The sequence below is a fragment of the Ambystoma mexicanum genome, chromosome 9 (assembly GCF_040938575.1).
Source record: "Ambystoma mexicanum isolate Mex_15411 chromosome 9, UKY_AmexF1_1, whole genome shotgun sequence".
Taxonomy (NCBI): Eukaryota; Metazoa; Chordata; class Amphibia; order Caudata; family Ambystomatidae; genus Ambystoma; species Ambystoma mexicanum.
This window is the reverse complement of record NC_090931.1, coordinates 970,803,925-970,823,400: the sequence shown is the minus strand read 5'-3', so window position 1 is coordinate 970,823,400 and position 19,476 is coordinate 970,803,925. Positions and strand designations below refer to the sequence as shown.

Sequence of the window (19,476 nt, the reverse complement as noted above, 5' to 3'; positions counted from 1 at the left end):
GCCCGCCGTCAGATGCGCGCGGGTGCCCCACCACCGGATCGCTCGTCGGAAGCTCTCGTCGAGTGTGATCCTGTCCTCGAAGCTGCCCGTCGTCTGGATCCAGCGAGCGTCCAGGAACTCCTATAACGGGCGCATCCGAAGCCTGCACAGGCGGATGAGATGAATGCAAGAAGACATCATTCCGAGGAGGGACTTGATGGACCTCACCCTGGCCGCGTCCGCAACCAGCATCCGCTGCACCTTGCCCAAGATGGCCCTCGTCCTTTCCTCCGACGGAGAGGCCAGAAGCGCCACTGTGTCGAGCTTCGCTCCCAGAAACAGTACGTCTTGCGCGGGCACCAGGAGGGACTTGGCGTAGTTTATGGAGAATCCCAGGTCCGTGAGTAGTTGGACGGTCCTCGTCGTGTGCTCCGCGGCGAGCTCTTTTGTCTTTGCTCGGATGAGCCAGTCGTCCAGGTAGGGGTAGACGTGGATCCTCTCCAGGCGCAGCCGCGCCGCCACCGGTGCGAGGCACTTGGTGAACACCCTGGGTGCCGACCTCAACCCGAAGGGAAGGGCTCTGAACTGGTAGTGACGCCCTTGGACCACGAATCTGAGAAACTTTCGGTGTCCCTTTAGGATGGGTATATGGAAGTAGGCATCCTCCAAATCCAACGACGACAGGAAATCGCCCTCCTCCAGCTGACCCAGGACGTGCTGGAGGGTGACCATCCGAAACTTCTGTGCCTTGATGAATTTGTTCAGTCGTCGTAGGTCCAGGATGGGACGCCATCCTCCTGCCTTCTTCTTCACGAGGAAGTATCTTGAGTAAACTCCGGAGCCCCGAAGCCTCTTTGGGACGAGCTCAATGGCGCCTTTCTTGAGCATTGCCTTCAAGAGAAGTTGAGGGACGTGATGTTCCTTCCTGGGCACGGGAGGGACGCGCGTGAAACTCGAGCGCGTGACCCTGGCCGAGGGCGTCCAGCACCCAACGGTCAGTGGGGATGGACTCTCACACGCTGACGAAGTTCGCCAGCCGGCCTCCTACCGGGATGCTTTGGTGGGGGCCCGACCCCACGGCCGGTTCAGTCCTGCTTCGACGAGGCTTTGCCGCTTTGTCCTCCCTGGCGACGACGGCGGGGTCCGTCCGACTTGCCTCGTCCCCTGTAGGCTTCCTGTGACGACGAACGGGCTGCTTGACGGTAGGTGGAATATCCGCCACCGGAACCTTTGGAGGCACCCTGCTTGCCTCCGGCGCTCCGAAAGGGCGGCCGTCGTTGCTGGAGAACACCAAGAGCCCGGGCTGTCTCCGTGTCCGTCTTGATGGCTTGTAGGGAATCATCCACTGTTTTCCCAAACAGGTTTCTCCCGTCGCATGGCATGTCCAAAACTCTGGTCTGCACGTCCTGCCGGAAGTCCGTTGCCTTGAGCCATCCACGCCGTCTAAGGCACACGCCGTTGCCCAACTGGCGAAAACCAGTGTCAGCGATGTCCGTCGCCATCGTAATGGTGTGGTCCGATGCCACTTCTCCTTCCTGCAAGATTTCTAGGGCCTCCGCCCTCTTGTCATCCGGTAGAAAGTCCAGCAGGGCGGCGATCTTGTACCACAACTCCCTGTCGTAGCGGGCTACGATGGCTAAGGCGTTTGCAGCCTTAATCGTCGTCGCTGCCGATGAGATGACTCTGCGTCCCATCGTGTCCAATTTCTTTCCCTTGCTATCCGGTGGGGAGGTCGACGTAGAGGCCGAAGCCCCCCCCGCTTTCTTCCTGGCTGCCGCAGAGACGACCGAGTCTGGGGTCGGCTGTGCCCGAAGGCACAAGGGGGCCGCGTCCGGGACCCGGTACTTCTTCTCGTACCGATCCCTTCTCGCAGACGTTGTGGATGGCTTCTTGAGATGGGCGAGACCCTCATCCCAGATATTGTCCAGTAGAGGTACAGCGAGAACCGTCTTCCTCTTGGTCTCACGCCGTTGATAAAGGAAACCTTCCTTCTTCTTCTCTTCCGGGCAGAGCTGGAAAAGCTTGGATGCCCTGGCGATCATGGCATGAAACGATCCAATCTCGTCGGTCGGGGAGGCCCGGGGAGGAGGTGACGACGAAAGATCCTCGTCGTAAACCTCGTCGTCTGTACCCGTCGCGGCCGTGTCCATCCCTGTATCATCACCACGGGTCGTGGACGGGGAGGAGGGCTGAGCAGGGTGCGATGGTTGAAAAGGAGGTGGAGGATGAATCCTTCTTCTCTTAGGAGGAGGGCTCCCAGAAGGGCCTGGCTCCGGGTCCCCCGTCGGGAGCGGTTCCTCCGTTGGTGGTAACGGCAATCTCGTCCTTATCTCCGAGCATAAGGACTGTATAGCCAACAAAATGGCTGCCGAGTTGTCTTGTGGCACTGGTTGAGGGGATTCCGACGGGCGGTCAGGAGCCTCGTCGGCACCCTCGACGTTCTCGTCGTCTCCTACGTCGGGATCCCTCCCGACGGGCTGGTCTTCTTCCACGCCAATGCCGTGGCTTAAGACTTCGATCAGCTCCTCTTCAGAGGTTGAGGCCGAATCCACGACGACGTCCTACCCCCCTTTTTCTTCTCCGTCGGAGGTTTCACGGGGGTCCCGTCGATGGGCTTGAAAGAGGACTCCCTCCGCGGTGGCAGGGAGACTAAGCCCTGAAGTCACCTCCACTGGTGTAGCCTCCACAGGCTGAGCCAGGGCCGCCGCGACTGTCTCGATAGAGGCCTTCGCAGGGTGGATCAAGGCTTTCACCACCTTAGGTGCGCTCACCGCCTTCTCCTTGAGGGGAGGGTCACTGCCTCGCTCCCCCTCCGATGGGGCCTTGGAGTTCGACCGGGGTCTCTCCAGGAGCTTCGCCGGGTGCTCGGCCTTCCTCTTACACGAGCCAGAGCGTTGGCTCGTGGTTGATGGCGCCAGGGAGGATGCGCCTTGCCTGGCAGCCGTAGAGCCCGACCGTTCGGCGCTCCCGGTGCCAGTGGACTCGCGGTGCTTGGCCTTCTGTTGGACCCCCGTCGCCGGGGCGCCCTGAAAGGTCTTAGAAGACCGCTCGGACTTCTTCTTCTTCTCGCCTGACGGGCTTTTATCTTCCAGCCAGTTGGCGAGACGCAGATGGCGGTCCTTCATGGTCCGCTCCGACATATTGCCGCAAAACGCACAGTCCTTCTCCACGTGCGTCTTGTCCTCATGCAGGCAGTAGAGGCAAAGGGAGTGTTCGTCCTCCTTAAAGACATTCTGAAGCTGGCATCCAGGGCAGACCCTGAACAGCTTTCCGGGCGTCGAGCTTCCCTTCTCCTGGGCCATGACCGAGATGGGCCTGAGAAACTTCTGGAGTCCTCCAAAAGCGTGGCTCGATGAAATCTTCACCCTTGAGAGGTGTAGAGGAATCCGACACGGGTCCCTGTTGATCGGATAAAGAAACGGTGGAGCTTGAGGCTCTTTTGACCAAAAAAAGAGAGAATTTTCCTATGAAAAAGCGCAAAAACGCACTACAGCTCGAGAGTAATAGCACGAGGATCCCAACACATGAACGTGTGGTAATAATCTGAAGATGGCTGCCAGAGGCGGGGCTTAGGGAGATGGCAGTCATTGGCTGTGGTCAGTATGACGCAGAGATCAGTGATTGGTTACTACTACGAAAGACAGATCAGAAACAAAACTGATACTGATTTTTCTTTACCGAGGATTCCCAGCCTGACGACGGGGAATATTCATGAGCATGTGAATCCATGCCAGACCCCATGCTGGAGAATGTTGAAAACTTTTAGGTGACCCCACAGGTTTTCCACATGGGCTACATGTAGTGGGACATATAATGTGACCCACTGTTGGATCAACCTCCTTAGTAAATCCTTCTCTGGTAAAAATACGAAGTAGGGCCTTAGCCACTGCCTGAGCATTAACAGCTCTCATTGGAATAGCTGCAGGGTATCTAGTGGCATGGTCCACTACAACCAATATAAATCAGTTGTCTGAAGAAGTTGGAAGGTCTAGGGGACCAACAATGTCAGTCCCCACCTACGGGTGTCATGGTATTGATTTTTTGACGGTATGATGACCTTCCAATGAAAATACGGTATACTGTGGTTATCGCAGTATAGCGCACACATGCTTAAACATTTACTTACATTTTATATTGCTAGGAAAAGTCACCCAAATGTACTTTGCTAGGCCAGTTTAACTGTCATATAAAATACAACCTTTGCAGAAGCTTATATACCTATTACAGAAGGACGAGGCTCTGCAGAACAACGCAGCGTGCGCTATTACCCATTACTGATGCACGTTCAATGTGTGTGCCCTGTTCAGTGATTTGCTGTGCTGCTTCAACAAAGGTTAACATATAATAAATGGCATATTTTCTCACAATGCTGTGCAGTGAGAGCACTCAATGAGATTACAATACCTGTCTTGTTCAGTCATTGCTAAGGGAGCTGATATGACTTAACCGACCAGTCTTTAAATGTTTTTTGGGAGCTACAGTTTTAACATGCTCTCAAGGGTGTGTCAGTAAATTACAAGCAGCTTTTTTTTGTACTACATTGTCCCATACGGCTCTGACTGACACCCTATTGGTCTGAATCCACCACGCTTAAAGTTGCAAAAATAAAGTTATCAGATAAACTCTATCCAATATCTTTTGCAAAGGCTGCCTTAATTTATTTGCGCATGTGTAAACTGCAGTACCCCGCTCTCACAGACTTGTACTCTTCTTATCAACAGGCTCTGAACCACCACTGCAACTAAAGTAAGTACTCTCTCTACGAGGTTAAGTTCTGGAGTTTGGCAATGAGGCGTATAATTCAATTTCAGACACTGGTGATAGCACTCTGAATTGGAGCTTTCCTCCTGGTAATCCCCATCATCTTGAAGGGAGTCAGTGTAGTGAACATGCAGAACCAGAACCATTGGTGCCAACTTTTGATTTTCACTACGGGAGCAGTAATCCCCTTGCCCTGAATACAAGCAAGAAAGCAAACAAATTGAGGGAGCCTGACCCCTGCCCAGTGGCGTCACTAGGGTTGGTGTCACCCCCTGTGGGGTGACACCATGAGTTACTGCAACCCTAGTGACACCACTGCAGGTACTTGTTATATTATAAACAACTAAACTTGCACGTTCTGCCTAGTTGTTTCCCCTCATCCCACATTTGCTTTTTATTTCATAGCATTTTCATGTTGCTTCTAAACCTATTTTATGCGTGCCAATGCATCTCATTTGTGTGTATTTTAAAACATCTTTTATTTCAACTGTTTAATTACTTGAAGACAAAAAGAGCACGGTCTTATTGTTATGCACGCATAGCCGTTCACGTTTGTGTGAGCGACAGCATATTTATGCACTGTGTACCGTAAATGTGTATCTGTGCTCAGTGTTAGGCACCACCGGAGAACAGCTGTAGGAGGGTGGGCAGTGGGAACTTGCTTCCAACCACCCTGCGGGGACCCGCGTCCCTACTCTGTGTCACTCTAGAATACATTTTCCTGGAAAGATAACTCAGTGACTTGCGTGCCCACTGCAGAAGCGCGAGTGTAACATGTGCCAAAGAGATTTGAATCCTATCAGTGCATTATCTGCCTTTTGTTCTTCAGTGGTCATTGAAATGAGGACCATTGATATAGGTTAGCCCAAGTGAAACAAAACACGTGTTTTAGCACCAAATTACTAGTTTGTGGCGTGTGACTAAATGTCCAATATTATAATCGGGTCCAAAAAAGCCCAGCGCGCCTCTGTAGAGCTGTAATGTATTGCTTTGGGGAACCCCTTCAGCGCTGCATTTCTGCGCATTGCATTGAGCAGCGATCATTCTCTGTTTCTCCCAGCCCTTTAACACGAAAGCCGTACATGGTCGAACAACAGAGGCCAAGCTATTTGCACAGGATCACAATGTAATTCAAGTGGGGAAGGCAGGATTAGGACCCGGATCTCATGGATCCACATTTTGTAACAATAACATAACCGCTAAAGCACACCTCTTCCTTATCACCTCTTGCATTATGCATATTTCAATTTAATACAGACTTGCACCCAGTCAGTAAAGAAGGCTCTGGGGGCTATTCCATCTACCCCTGACACCAGCGTGAAAATGGAAAGAAAAGAAAAAGATAGAGTTACTATATTTTAAGTGTGCTGGATAATAGTAACGCCTGTTATTTACAGCGCTACGAAGCCACAGTCTACTGTGTAGGTGCTACGTGAAATACAAGGTATTATTGTAAATAAGGCATCCAAGAAGAAATGGTAGAATAAAATAACGTGAGACTTTTAATATGAACAACGCCCACTTTATTTTCCATAAGCAACCACCTTGCTAAATTCATGTATGTGTTAAATGCTTTCAGTGGGCTTTGTACACTTCCTTCGAATAGGATCTGGGTATCTTTTCCTTCCACCTTTTAGTTAGCAAGTTTAAAATATAGTCCTTCTCGGGTCCTGAGCCTTCGGACCCGCCTGCTCGGGGGTCCTGTTGGTACTTCAGAACCGTCCTGCAGGAATCCCAGCCCACTTTCTCCAGGCAGCAGGGATGTTCATCAATTACCATTTAAATTGCACAGGCTTGCCCGGGGGCCAGGGGGGAGAAGTGCAACCAGAGGTTGCTACAAAGATAGAGCACTCCCCTGGTCGTTTTCCAAGTGAGCATTTTTTCCTTCAGTATTTTTCACGCTGCACGTCGTTAGGAGAAGACCTCAGGCACTTCCCATTGCATGCAGTCTCTGCTCAGTGAGCACCTCATGTTGCTGGCTGGTGGTCAGGACCTGCAGCTGTTATCTCGGACAGTTGGGGATGGGTTAAACAGCAGCAACGTTGGATGTTTTTGTGTGAATACCAATGCGGAGCCGCTGCTTGCCACCACCGCCGTCTTCAGCGCAAGTCATGCTACTGAAGCAGCCCAGGCATACTGCCTCCCAGCTTGGGTGCCAGAAATCCCACCGAACGTGTTAAAGACTTTACTCTGTGCGCAGTCAATTGTGCATCCAACTGCTAAAATCAGGGGAAGGCTTCACAGCAGGCCCCACGGTAAACCGGTGTAGATCAGATAACGGTTATGAGTTGTAATTGAAATGATTCACGGTATTTATACTAGTATACTGGTGTACCGTTACAACCCTATCCCCACCCTTTCAAAAGGAACTCCCACAACTGGGAGAGGCACTAAGGTACCACATTCCTGGAACCACTTTACCAGATAACTGGCAAGTGTGGCAGCTCCTGCAATGCAACTCAACCTCTGCACCCATCTTGGGCCAGTAGAAGTGCAATGATATCCTCTCCTTCATCATTTTTGAGCTCAAATGACCAGCCAGGAGGACTTCATATGCTAATTGTAGGAATTTGGATCTCAATTCTTGGGGTACCACCAGTCTCCTGAGGTCCCCTGCAATAGATTCCATTGGCTCGCTGTAAAGGGGTCCATGATCCCAGTAGATTCCCAGGGTCTTGCCCTTCACTCTGGGAAGCTGCATGCTGATGCAGACCTTCCAGAGAGGGTCCCCCACTGAAGTCTGTCCTTGAGGGCCCACCTTCTGCAAGCAAAGCCTGCAGCTCAGGATGGTCTCTAGGATTCAGATCTTCCAGACAGAGTTGAATCTCCTCCACCTCTGACTCATCAGAAGAAGGTTCTTCTGGGGATTCTTCTGGCACCAACCCAGCCTCAGCTGGTGGTGGGGTCACAGGTGTGACCTCGAGTTTCACTTTTTTATGGGAAATCTCTCCTTTGAGGAATTTTGGGATTGAGGACCTTCTTTCCTTTTGAGACACTTGATTTCTCCTTGGTCTATGTTGGAAGCTCCGTTAGGGTTGCCTCCAATACTTTCCTTGTCAGCTCCCTTCTCTTCATATGAGGCTTTGGTGCGCTGGAAACCACACCCAGGCCCTTCAAGCCACTGCCTAAAAGTACCCTACCAGGCACTTAAGACTGAACACTCAGAGTGATTTTAACAATCATGTCATTACATTTAATGATAGCTGGCAGTATGGGACACATTTTGAGTGGACCTCCTGCTAACTTGGTAAGCCTTAGCAACTTCCTCAGGCTGAAAGGAACTTTCATTTACCACAGTTATGCTGGCCCCAGTGTCTCGAATGGCAGGGGTGTCCTGACCATTAACAAGCACACTGTATTTATAATCCTCTTTAATATTATCAGCAATTGAATTATAGACCACAATGGTCTGTTGTTCCCACAGTCCCAGAAATAATAAATCATCTCTAGCTTGAACACCAGCCGGAGTGTGAAAGCTGGCACCCATCATTGGTACATCCACATCATGTGTGAAGGCTTAGCTGACAGATGGGATCCTTGAAGGTTTACCCTTGCATCTGGGATCCCCTTTCACATGGTCACCAGACCCACAAATCACACATTTCCCAATTGTCGTCTGGAATGGGGTTTTCTGGTAACCTTCCCCCGATTGGGCACAGAGGTTTCACTAACCCTAGTTTAGGAGGATATTTAGCCTGGTTATGTTAGTGGCCCTCTTTTGGTAAGGGACTTTTTGAAATGATCCTTTTCATCTTTCTTAAGCTTCTTTCCATCCGCTTTCTTGTGAGGAGCCCCAGAATCCTTGTGAGTATCTATCAGCATCATTCAACTCCATCACAGCCACTCTGGGGGACCCTAGCAATAACCCATGGAACAAGCTAATTCTTACATATACCTTGCACTCTACATGTAAATTAAAATGTACCCAGTCAGTCCAGAACATCGGTTTTAGCATCATACACACTGTGAAGGCATCATGAAGCAAGACACAGACAATAGATTCAAAGTTCAAAATAAAATTGTTTATTAAATCAAATGTCAGGATGGTAGAAGGCCTAACTGGCCGTATACTAAGGTCCGATTTCCCAACCTGAACGAAACTAAGGAAATTCTGAGTCAGAGAGTTCAACTTAAAAGTCTGTTGTGTCTAAAACCTACACTTGCCTTCACACCTAAAGCTAAACAGTGTGTAGGGATGTCAATAATAAAAGAAATGGTGATTAACACAAAGTTCTGAACTTCTTCCAGCTCTTAGTTTCCTTTCCAGTTCCCCTTCCCCAAGTTCAAAAGCTCATGAAAGTTCCACAAAAAGTCTTAAGATTCCCAAGTTCAAGGAAATACAATGTGCCCGGTTACCTTTGGGTCTGACGCGCATTATAAATAAAATAAACAAACAATCCACGGGGTTCCTTACCCCAAGTTTCAGGCAACCGAGTTCAAAAGAAAAAGGGGTCTTAAGGCTCTGTCCTCAAGACAGCATTTGCAGTTCATCAAGTCTAAAGGTTTCCCTACCCCAGGCTTCAATGTAGCAACTAGTCTCTGGGTTCCCTTCCCCAAGTTACCAGCAACACAGTTCAACACAACTCATGGATCAACCTGACCCTCCTTTCTGGATTGCATCACCAGTTTGCTCACAGTGCTTCTCCTTGGTTTGTTTCACAATGTCTTTAGTTTTCACAATGTAGGGCTCACCGGTCAGGAGAGTATGTTATAATCCATCACTTTGCTTAGCATGGCATATGAAAGGTATTCTAGAGTTCGTGCAGCCCTACTGTGGTTTTTCATTCTAAAACATGGCTTGCAAAAACATTAACAGTAACACTACTTCATTTATGATAGAAAACTGAGGAAACCTGTACAACATGCTTGATAACACATGCTACTACCACTCCCCCCCCCAACCTACTTTTACCTTTCCAGCTGTTTGTCTGTTGGTATCTACCGCACTCCCTCTTCACCTATCCTCATTTTTCTTTTTCCTCGCCCCAACTACAGTCTGCTGTTCCCAGGGTGGGGGAACAATAAATCACTATTCGGTCAAGTTGTGGCACCGTGAGACCATTTTGGTGGTGATGGGTACAGTATAACATTTTATTCACATAATAGAATATGTTCTACCTTGTTGTCACTCTCGCATGGTAATAAATAAAACTGCATAAACGTGACCATGCACTTTGAAGAGACAGCATTACTTGTAGTAGAGCATAATTGCTTATTAGTGGCTTGCAAACAAAGAATAAACAAGACCTCCTACTTGCTTAAGTAAACCAGATTACCTCATTCATGACTGTATCTGCTCCAATTATGTAGTCACTGTGCGGCCTGAGACCTGCTAGGGCAGCGGGTGAATTTGGTTCCACTTCCTATTAGAGTAAAATGAAAAACACAGGGTATAAATAAAATACAAAATGCAAAAAAGAACGCAAGTATATTCAGACTACGAGTGTAACATCAAAGGGTTAATCAGTCAGAAAGAATCTGTTTTTGATGTGAATATTTTACAGAAAGTGAACCTTCTGGGAATGCGTATTAGGTGCATAATTCCAATAAGAGGTAGCTTTGAACTGGACGAGAATTTTTTTTTTTTTTTACAAGTCACAAATAAGGCACCACTTAAGAAAATGCAGTACCATAATTCCATCCAAGAAAATAGATTTGTATACTCTAATTTTGCAGGGCAGCACATAATTGAAAAACAAATGGCAGTTTGATGTTGAACTGGAGCCTACTGGTAGGACATTTTGTAATAATATGCTCAATTGGCATAAGCACAATACTAAAACACATTTGAAGCATTTAAATAGAAAACATGTAATAGTTTTTGCAAAAAACTATAGATTAATCTTCGAAATATTTTCTATTGATGTGAAGTTAAAAGGAATAAGGCGATAGGAATTGGAAAATGGTTTCAGGGTGATACACACTGAAAAGCAACTTTTATGTAATAGAGGTTATGCAACATGGCCTCTTTAACTGGATTAAAATACAGGCAGAAGTCTCCGCATGGCAAGATAAGCATATTTTAGCATTATAAAAACATGGACACGTGACCTCTTTAGGGAGAAGTGTTCAATATGTAATACTCGCAGATTTATTTTTTTATTGGCATTTCAGTAGACATAGCAGTTAACAAACAGTCCCACCTGACCACCCCAACCCCCCCACCACTTTCGCCCCAACTCTACAATCCTAAATCTCCAAATAAACCTCCCTTCCTCGTTCCAACCTTGGACTATGGGTGAGCCAACTTTAATCTTTTCTGTTAAATGCAATGATGTCTACAGACAAATATATTGGGCATTCCCATGCCCCCAACGTTTCTGGTACAGCGATTACGAACATTGACTGGGTGTTCATTTCTTCAGGGAGGCAAGTAATCCGCAGATGTTTCCAAGTCAGAGAGGCGCGTACCCCATTCCATTTCTTGTATGTCCGCTTCATCACCTGTTTTTTGGACATTTCAGTAGGTCTTGAGCCCATTGGCTGAATAAGGACCCCTTTGGGCACTGCCATCTGATGGCCATACAGCGTCTTGCTATCACCAAGAGAATAGAGGCCATCTTGTTAGTGTGCTTCCGCCTTTTGCTCCCCGGGAGCACTACCAGTAAACAAATCCTGGGGGTGAATTCCAGTTGTCTACCCAGTAGTCCGTTCACTCTGTCCAGTACTCTGTGGCAGAAATGCTCTAGTATGGGGCACTCCCTGGCAAAGTGCCAAAACCCAGCAGAATCCCTTCTACATCTCAGTGTTATTCTTATATCAAAAGTTGATATACCAGGTGGGTGGAGTGGGCACAGCTTTGTTTAGGTTTCTTTCAGGTGGTTCTTGTATTCTTTTTAGTTGTTTGGTCCTGTCGCCAGATGCGACCCAGTTTGCACAATGGGGTGATGAGTTACATTTGCCAAGTATTTGTCTGGGTTTGATGTCTCAGACCGCTGGAAGGACCTATGCGGAAATCCATTTGGTTAGTTCTTCACTTTTTGTTAGGGTGGTCTTTATGAATATAGTGAAATAATTGTCCATCAAAAAGTTTAGAAATATTCACAAAAAAATGTTCTTTATTCCAAGTAAGAAAAAGGGGGTTGGAAATAGGCCTGTTGCAAATTGCGTCCAATGCATCTCGGCCATTAATTATCATCTTCAGGGTCATTTGCTAGATAGGAATTCTGATAAATTCTGGTTTCACCATCACCATCTTGTGGCCAATGCTAGATTTAACTTTTATGGACTTCATTCATTCAGAGCGCGTCACCCTTTCTCAACTCTCATGCTGGACTTCCTTTGAATCTTGTACTCCTGGTGACCCTGACTCATGCTGTTCCCATCTTCATCTTGTATCCCGGCTTGCAACATTATGTGTTACTACTGACTTCTGCATTGTATTCACTCTCCCGTCTTGCTTCTCTACTGTTTTGACTGCTAACTCTCTGTTCTCTCCTCCTTTCCCTTCTCCCTTTTCTTATCTCCTCCCCTTACTTTCTTCAATGCACTTACTCTATCAGAATTGTCCCTGGACATAGTATGATAGCAACCTCGTCTATCTCCTCACCTCTCCCCTTATTGGTTTTTTCCTCCCCACACCTCTTCCAGCACTATCTGAAATGTCGTCAGGCCTAGTATGATAGTCGCTTGTTTTGTTCCTCCCCTACCTTTCTGCACCCCTCTCCCTCACCTCTTGTTTTTCTTGGGCTCTACCAGAAATGTCGTCAGACCTAGTATGGCAGTTGCCTGTCTGTTTCCATTTCCTTCCCACTCTCCCCTCCCTCCCTTATCTATGTCTTAGCTCTTGCACTATCTGAAATGTCGTCAGGCAGAGTAGGATAGTTAATTTCACATCCTTACTGTTCATGGCCTGTAAGAATGTCATTGTATTTTCCATTGTTCCCTCCCTTGCCTTGAAGCGCTTTGAAACACATTGTGCATAGGCGCTATATAAATAAACTATCACATATCATATCATATCCAAAAAAATCATGTTTTAAAGCTGTGGTAATTTTAACTACATTGCATGTTGTGTTAGATTCAAATTCTCTATTCATATTTGCCAGGCTTCTGATACCTTCACTTCGTACTAGCCAAAGTTTGAGTTTCCTTCAATCTGGTGCCCTCAATATTTCTGCAATACATTAGTAAATTGCTAATTATCCAATGACTTTGAAACTCTTGAGTTCTTACAATGTGGTTACAGTATTATAGTACAATATTCAAACAAATATCATACCCTAATGTCTGATAGTAAGTGTGTTCAGGCGGTCTTGCTCAAGCACCTGCATGGTAAAACATGTACTAGTTTCAGTATATGTCCATATTAATAAATTAGGAGAGAAAAAGGTCCTTAATTGCAGTATTAATCAACAGGGGAATGAAGACTTACTTAATTTTTCATATCACGGACCAGCAACACGATATTCGACCAATTCAAAATGGCTGCCAGCACGCAATGAAGTCATTGGCCCTCATTACGACCCTTGCGGAATTCGGAAAACGATGGCGGAAATGCAATACCGCCATCGAATAGCGCTCGGTGCGACTATGACCCGTCACCGCAAAGTACGAAGCCATTAGCGACACCGTAGTGAACGCCAACGCTAACTGCACCAAGCACGCGCGCGCGCGCCATGCCAAACCGCAAACACCACCATGGCGCAAGGGTACGCCAATTCCGACCCTAGCGGACATGTACCTAACGCCATGAAGCATGGCGGAATGTACCATTCCGCCATGGTGAGAAGTACGGCATCGCGAATCAACCGTAAACGGCCCCACTGAGTGCCTGTACACCGCTCCCTGCCCACAAAGTACAACTCCCCGTAGGTGCAATGAAGTCACAATGCAACCATTGAAATGTTCAAGTCACCCATGCATGCCAACGAACAAAAGAAACACAACAGGGGCCAATGGGAGCTGCAGGGCACAGATGGCACGAATACAGAAGCCATCCCAATGGACATGACCACAGTCCCCCACCAAGAAACGCACGCAAACACAGGCACCTGTGACCAGCAATATTCCGAGAATCACATCATTCCACCAGTCCACCTGGCTGACCGGCATCTGTTACACAAAACCCAATCCCCCGCCCCTGAGCATGACAACATTCAAACTGCCATATTGGCAGCCCCCATCCCTGACCTCACGGGCTCCGTAGGCAAACGCGCCCAGTACAGTACCACGCAACTAAACTCCGAAGCTGGAACCCAATGCAGATCTCCCCACAATACATCGCCCCCCAAATAGGCATATGCCACATCACTTGCAAAGAAAAACGCTACACGGGCCAAATCAGAATAGAAATTTAATGCACATCAAAATCACCAAGCCCATACAGCCATCAGGCCATGAACTCCAAAACACTTTTCACCATTGTGTGCTGCATCCGCAAGAAATGACCAGCCACTACTTGTGTGACGCCCTGTTCCCTCATGGTACACAGAGCCACATTCACGTACGAAAAGGCAACATGGAAGCGCACACAACCGCAGGGCCGTCCCAATGGGGAGGCACTAGTCCAGCTGAAAGGCCGAAATGTTGCTCCGAGCCACCAGTACTGCGTAAGGGCATGTGGGCCATTGGCGATCGTCCCATAAGATCGTAATGCTGCTCCACTGATTAACACGAAGCAGCAGGTGTCGGGAGTAAAACCCATCTGCAGGAGTGGCATACAGATGGCAGTGGCAAAAGGGGAGGAGATACCTGTCAACCAAAAGAAAAGAAAAAGAACAGAATGGCCATCAGAACTACATTCCAACAACTCACTTCAATGATCACACTAAATCCACAGCCATATGCATGCTAGCCCACTCCAAAGGATCATCACCACCCCAAAACCACTTGCGACTCATAACCATCTATATCGAGGTGCAAACACCATCACAAACGAGTGTACCTGTGCATGCGTCTGTCAAAACAGAATCCATCAGATGGGAATGTTAACGTGCATGGACACAAGTGTCTGAGGGCGCGTCGAGACAGGGAGGGCTCAACAAGGCCAGATAGACAATGGTCCCACTATGGCAGCCCTGCATCACATAGCGTAGGGGAGGCAGATAGATCCCAAGAAGCCCTGTACATGGCAAACTCTGTATCAAATCACCTGCCCATGCATCCATCCATCATTCCCTCATCCCGGGATCAAAACGCCTGAATAATTACTCACATGACATTAGAAACATCCATTGAGTCTGTGCGTTATGCAGCCTGCAAAATCCACAGTGCCCCAGCCCGTAATTCCAGTGTCGTGAAGTAACATGTATTTGGGAACGGCCGGCCTCATCGGCCACGTAGCTATTGCGCATCCCAAACTATTCATATCAATCATTGCTTCCTCGCCATGGCCCCTGTCTCAAGGACATTGAACAATAGAACGTTATATTTGCAGTCAGACCTGTGGGCATCTCCTCGCCGCTAGCTGGAAACCGAAAGCGCCGCCCTTCGAATTCCTCATTTGCAACATCACGTCGAAAAGGCATCTGTGGCCGTTTGAAATCACTAATTATTCCATCGAGTGCGGCTGTGTGTGAAAATGGCAACTGCCTTCACCCACAAATGGGACGCCCCGCCCGTCGTTGCAACTCGGTACAGTGATGCATGAGAGCCCACCGTTACTCGAGTACTACGTTCCACTGACCCTTCACAAGTCTGTTCGCGACTGCACAGATAGTATGTGAAACAATGGGACCACAGCAGAATGAACATATCAACCAATCTTACACGGCCATCGGGTACAAATACATGATTGCAATAGCAAGATGCCATTCCCCGAATTGCAGCGTTGTGCGCGGGACGTGCCCGGCCAAAGGGGAGAGCAGTTTGCACAGGTGGAATTAATCACCACAGGTGGAGGCCATACAGCCTGATAACACATAAATTGCACAGCCAGTCTCCTCCCACAACCACACCGAAATGCTACCGGCAGGACTCGCGATGTTGGCCCTGGGGGACCTGATAGCACTGCAAGTACTCCAACTCCAAGAAGAAGACGAACACCAACTACAACCGGCCGCACGGAGGAGACGCAGGAGGAGGAGGAGGCCAAGGCAGGGCCAGCAAGGGCCGCCAGCACAGCCACTACCACCACGCAGGCAGCCCGCAATCCCACGCCTCCGAGCACATCCGTTCAACCTCACTGATGAGCAGATCCACACCCTCTACCGTCTGGACCGGGACACCATAGCCGCCATTGTGGACATGACACAGGCTGACCTTGTCAGCATGATAGATAGCCCAACCGCCATCCCACCCCTACTGAAGGTGGTGTCTGTACTACACTTCCTGGCCACAGGCACCTACCAGCACACAGTCGGACAGTTGCATGGCATTTCTCAGCCACTGTTCTCACGGACACTATTTCAAGTGCTCGATGCCCTCCTGCAGCACGCAGACGACTACATCTCTCTACCACGCTCGGAGCAGGAAATTACCAACACAAAAGTGGGATTCCATGCACTTGCCGGCATACCGGGTTGCATTGGTGCCATCGACTGCACCCATGTTGAATTGGTCGTCCCACATGCCATGGAGGCCCAGTACCGCAACCGAAAACAATTTCATTCCCTGAATGTACAAATGGTGTGTGACTCCAACAGGATCATTACACATTGTTGTGCCCGATTCCCTGGATCAACCCATGATTCTATGGTCTTGAGGAACTCTACAATACCACGCTACATGGAGCGACACGCAGTCAACAGATCCTGGCTACTCGGTGAGTCTCATTACATGCATGAATATGTGTGGTATGTGATTTGGCAATGACCTGGCAGGAAGGGGGGGGGGGGGGTGTGCGTACGTAGCAATGGCATTCCACATCATGCGTTTCTCGTCCACATACAGGTGATGCTGGGTATCCACTGAAGAGATGGCTCCTCACACCAGTCCGGAACCCACGGGACCAGCATGAGGAGGACTACAACCATGCCCACTCACGTACCCGTGTAGTCATTGAACAGGCATTCGGCCTACTGAAGACTCGTTTCCGCTGCCTCAGCAGGTCTGGCGGGGCACTCCTGTACCGCCATGAGAAGGTTGCAAAGATGGTGATGGCATGTGTCATGCTCCACAACATGTGCGTACGTAGAAATGTGCCCATGCCCCCTGACGCAGAACTGCAAGCACCTGATGATGGTCATGATGAGGGTGGGGATGTGGCAGCACCTCAAGGAGTCTGCGAGGCACCGGAGGCCCGTGACATTCGTCAGCATCTCATTGATGCATGCTTCTAGCACTCACGCCTGGTGGCTGATACATGGACACGGGACTCGTGGCACTGTGTGTGTCTGGGACATGCACAATATGGACTGTACGCCTATGATGGCCTAGTACACAAAGATCAATGTCCACACATCTCATTGGTTTATCGTGCACTGTTTATGGCATATGTGATATCATGTTGAACACCCTATCGACCCGCCACCCAAGTGAGCCCAACACACCCCCTCCACCCTCCTACCTCCCCCCCGAACACCAGTGTCCAAAGATGCTCATTGTCAGTGGGCTGTCGCTATTGCAAGCCCCCTCTGCGGGTATCAGGGGCACCCCTGCCTGTGGAGCGCAGGTTCCTCCCAGATCTACGTTGGGGGCTGCCCTGGACGGAACTTGCAACGGATGATGTCTCTGCCTGCTCACGTCCATGCATGTCCCTAAGGGTTTGCGAGAGCTCAGTGAGCACACGGCGCACTGCGGCAAGTTCGGCACATACGTCTTTGGACGTCGCATGCAGTTCCCCCCTCAGGCTCTCGGTGCTTCTCTCCATTTGTGCCCTTAGCGTCTCTGTACCTCTCTCCATTTCTGCCCTAAGTGTCTCAGTTGATGTTTCTATGTCTGCCTTAGTGCCCCCACATTCATCGGCATGGTCCTTGAGGAGCGTGGCCATTTGCTGCTGTTGCACGATTAACTGGTCGAGGGACTGTTGCCTCTGCTGGGCCATGGCCATTTGCGGGGGTGTCACAGAGGGGCTGTTGTCCTCATGTTGCCTTGCCACAGGGCTTGTGGGGGATGGCCAGTCGTCGTCTTGTGGGTGCCCCTGCGTGGTATCCTCATGTTGTACGGGATGGGACAGACAGGGGGATTGGGACAGGTCATGGATGGATCTGACTTCGACATCCCCGTCTTCGGTGTCCGAGCATGCTGCCATCAATGGGGTGTCACCTATGGTGCTGCTGCCACCAGAGGCAGTGCCTTCTGTGGCATCCATTGGGGGGACCTGTGGTGGTGGTGGTGTGCCCATGCTGGCTGCTGGGGTGCCTGTTGATGTTCCCTCCTCTGTGCTGCCACCTGATTTGTGCTGCTGCCGTGTCTTGATGCGTGCAGCTGAGGTGGAGGGTCTCTGGCCGTTGGTCTTGGCCCTCTTTGCAGGTGTGCTGGTAGGGGTGTCCTGAAGCTCGTCGTTTGGATCGGACCCTGTGGTGGAGTAAAGGAGGGCGAGGGTTATTGATGGGTCTGTGGGAATTGGAATGGCATTGTATCACATGCATTGGAGTGGTACCTGAGGGTGATTTGGGTCGGGGCCTTGGAGGTGCTTTCATTTGTGTGTGGAGTGAGGGTGCAGTTGTTTGGCAGCCTGCAGTTAGGGTGTGCCTGCTGCACGTGTAGTGCGTGTTTTAGGGGTTTTTAATTATTTATGTATTTATTGTGGGTTTTAACGTGCGCTGTCAGGCCTATGTGTGTGGACGTTCTCCTGGACATGTGTTTCTGTAGCACTATGTGGACGCATGGTACTTCACATGGATGGACTGTGTGGATTTGGCATTATTTTATTTGGCCCCCCTACCTGAATCTTCGGATGTCTGCACTCCTTTCTCCATCCCTCCGACTCCCTCTATGCTCTCCATTCCGATGGTGGACGCACAGATTTCTTCCCAGGGGGTCAACTTGATGGGTGATTCTGGACCTCCCCCGGTGGCTGTGGCAATGTTGCGGTTGGCAGAGAGTATGCTGCGGACGCGTATCCGCAGGTCATCCCATCGCTTGCGGCATTGCTGTGGGGTGCGGGGTGCGGTCCCCACCGCACTTACCCGCTGTGCCACCAGAGCCCATATGGCCTTCTTGTTTGCAAGTGCCGTTCTGGTCATTTGCGTGGAGAAGACGACGGCAGCATTCTCCTGGAGGGTCTCTGTTAGCACGGTGAGTTCCTCACGGGAGAAGTGGACCTGCCGCTTGCGGTCGCACGCTTTCTTCGCTACTTTTCCCATTTTTCTTGGTTTCGCTAGGGTGGATGACGGGTTGGGGTGTGTCTCAGGGTAGTGATTTTAGTGGTTGTGTGGTTTTAGTGGTTTTATAGGTGTACGGCGGGATGTTTCACGTTCCGGGGCCATGTTTTAACTTCCGTTTCCGTATATTTCCGGTCACTGTACTTTCCGGTAGGCGCACACTGCGGTGACCGCTAAGAGGGGTGGCGGTATTGCACCTAGGGCGCCGTACGGCGGCGGTGTGGGCCGTTTTGGGGTCATTTCCGCCATCGCGGACTTTGCACTTCCGCCATGGCGTGGTGCTCGTGCCCGATGGGTCGGAATGGGCCGCACTTTGCTCCTTCGTGCAATGGCGGAAACGCTATTTACGCTGTGGCGGTCCGGTCAGTCACTTTCCGCCAGGGTCGTAATGAGGGCCATTGTGTTGATGACGTCATCACTTCAAGCAATGCCGGCACCCTTTTGGCTCATAAAAAACGAGCAGGACACACAGTTGCTTCTCTGCTCGTTTTTTATGAGCCAAAAGGGTGCCGGCATGCTTGAAGTGATG

General features: G+C 49.6%; 1 protein-coding gene across 2 annotated transcripts in view; it reads right to left on the bottom strand.

The window, feature by feature from the left end:
• The window catches only part of GORASP2 (golgi reassembly stacking protein 2), a 547,667-nt gene that overhangs the window by 301,904 nt on the left and 226,287 nt on the right, over nt 1-19,476 (bottom strand). For both annotated transcript variants that reach the window (XM_069616189.1, XM_069616190.1), the window contains exon 4: nt 10,017-10,103. In XM_069616189.1, coding sequence (XP_069472290.1) covers nt 10,017-10,103 — 87 coding nt within the window. The remainder of the gene's footprint in view (nt 1-10,016; nt 10,104-19,476) is intronic.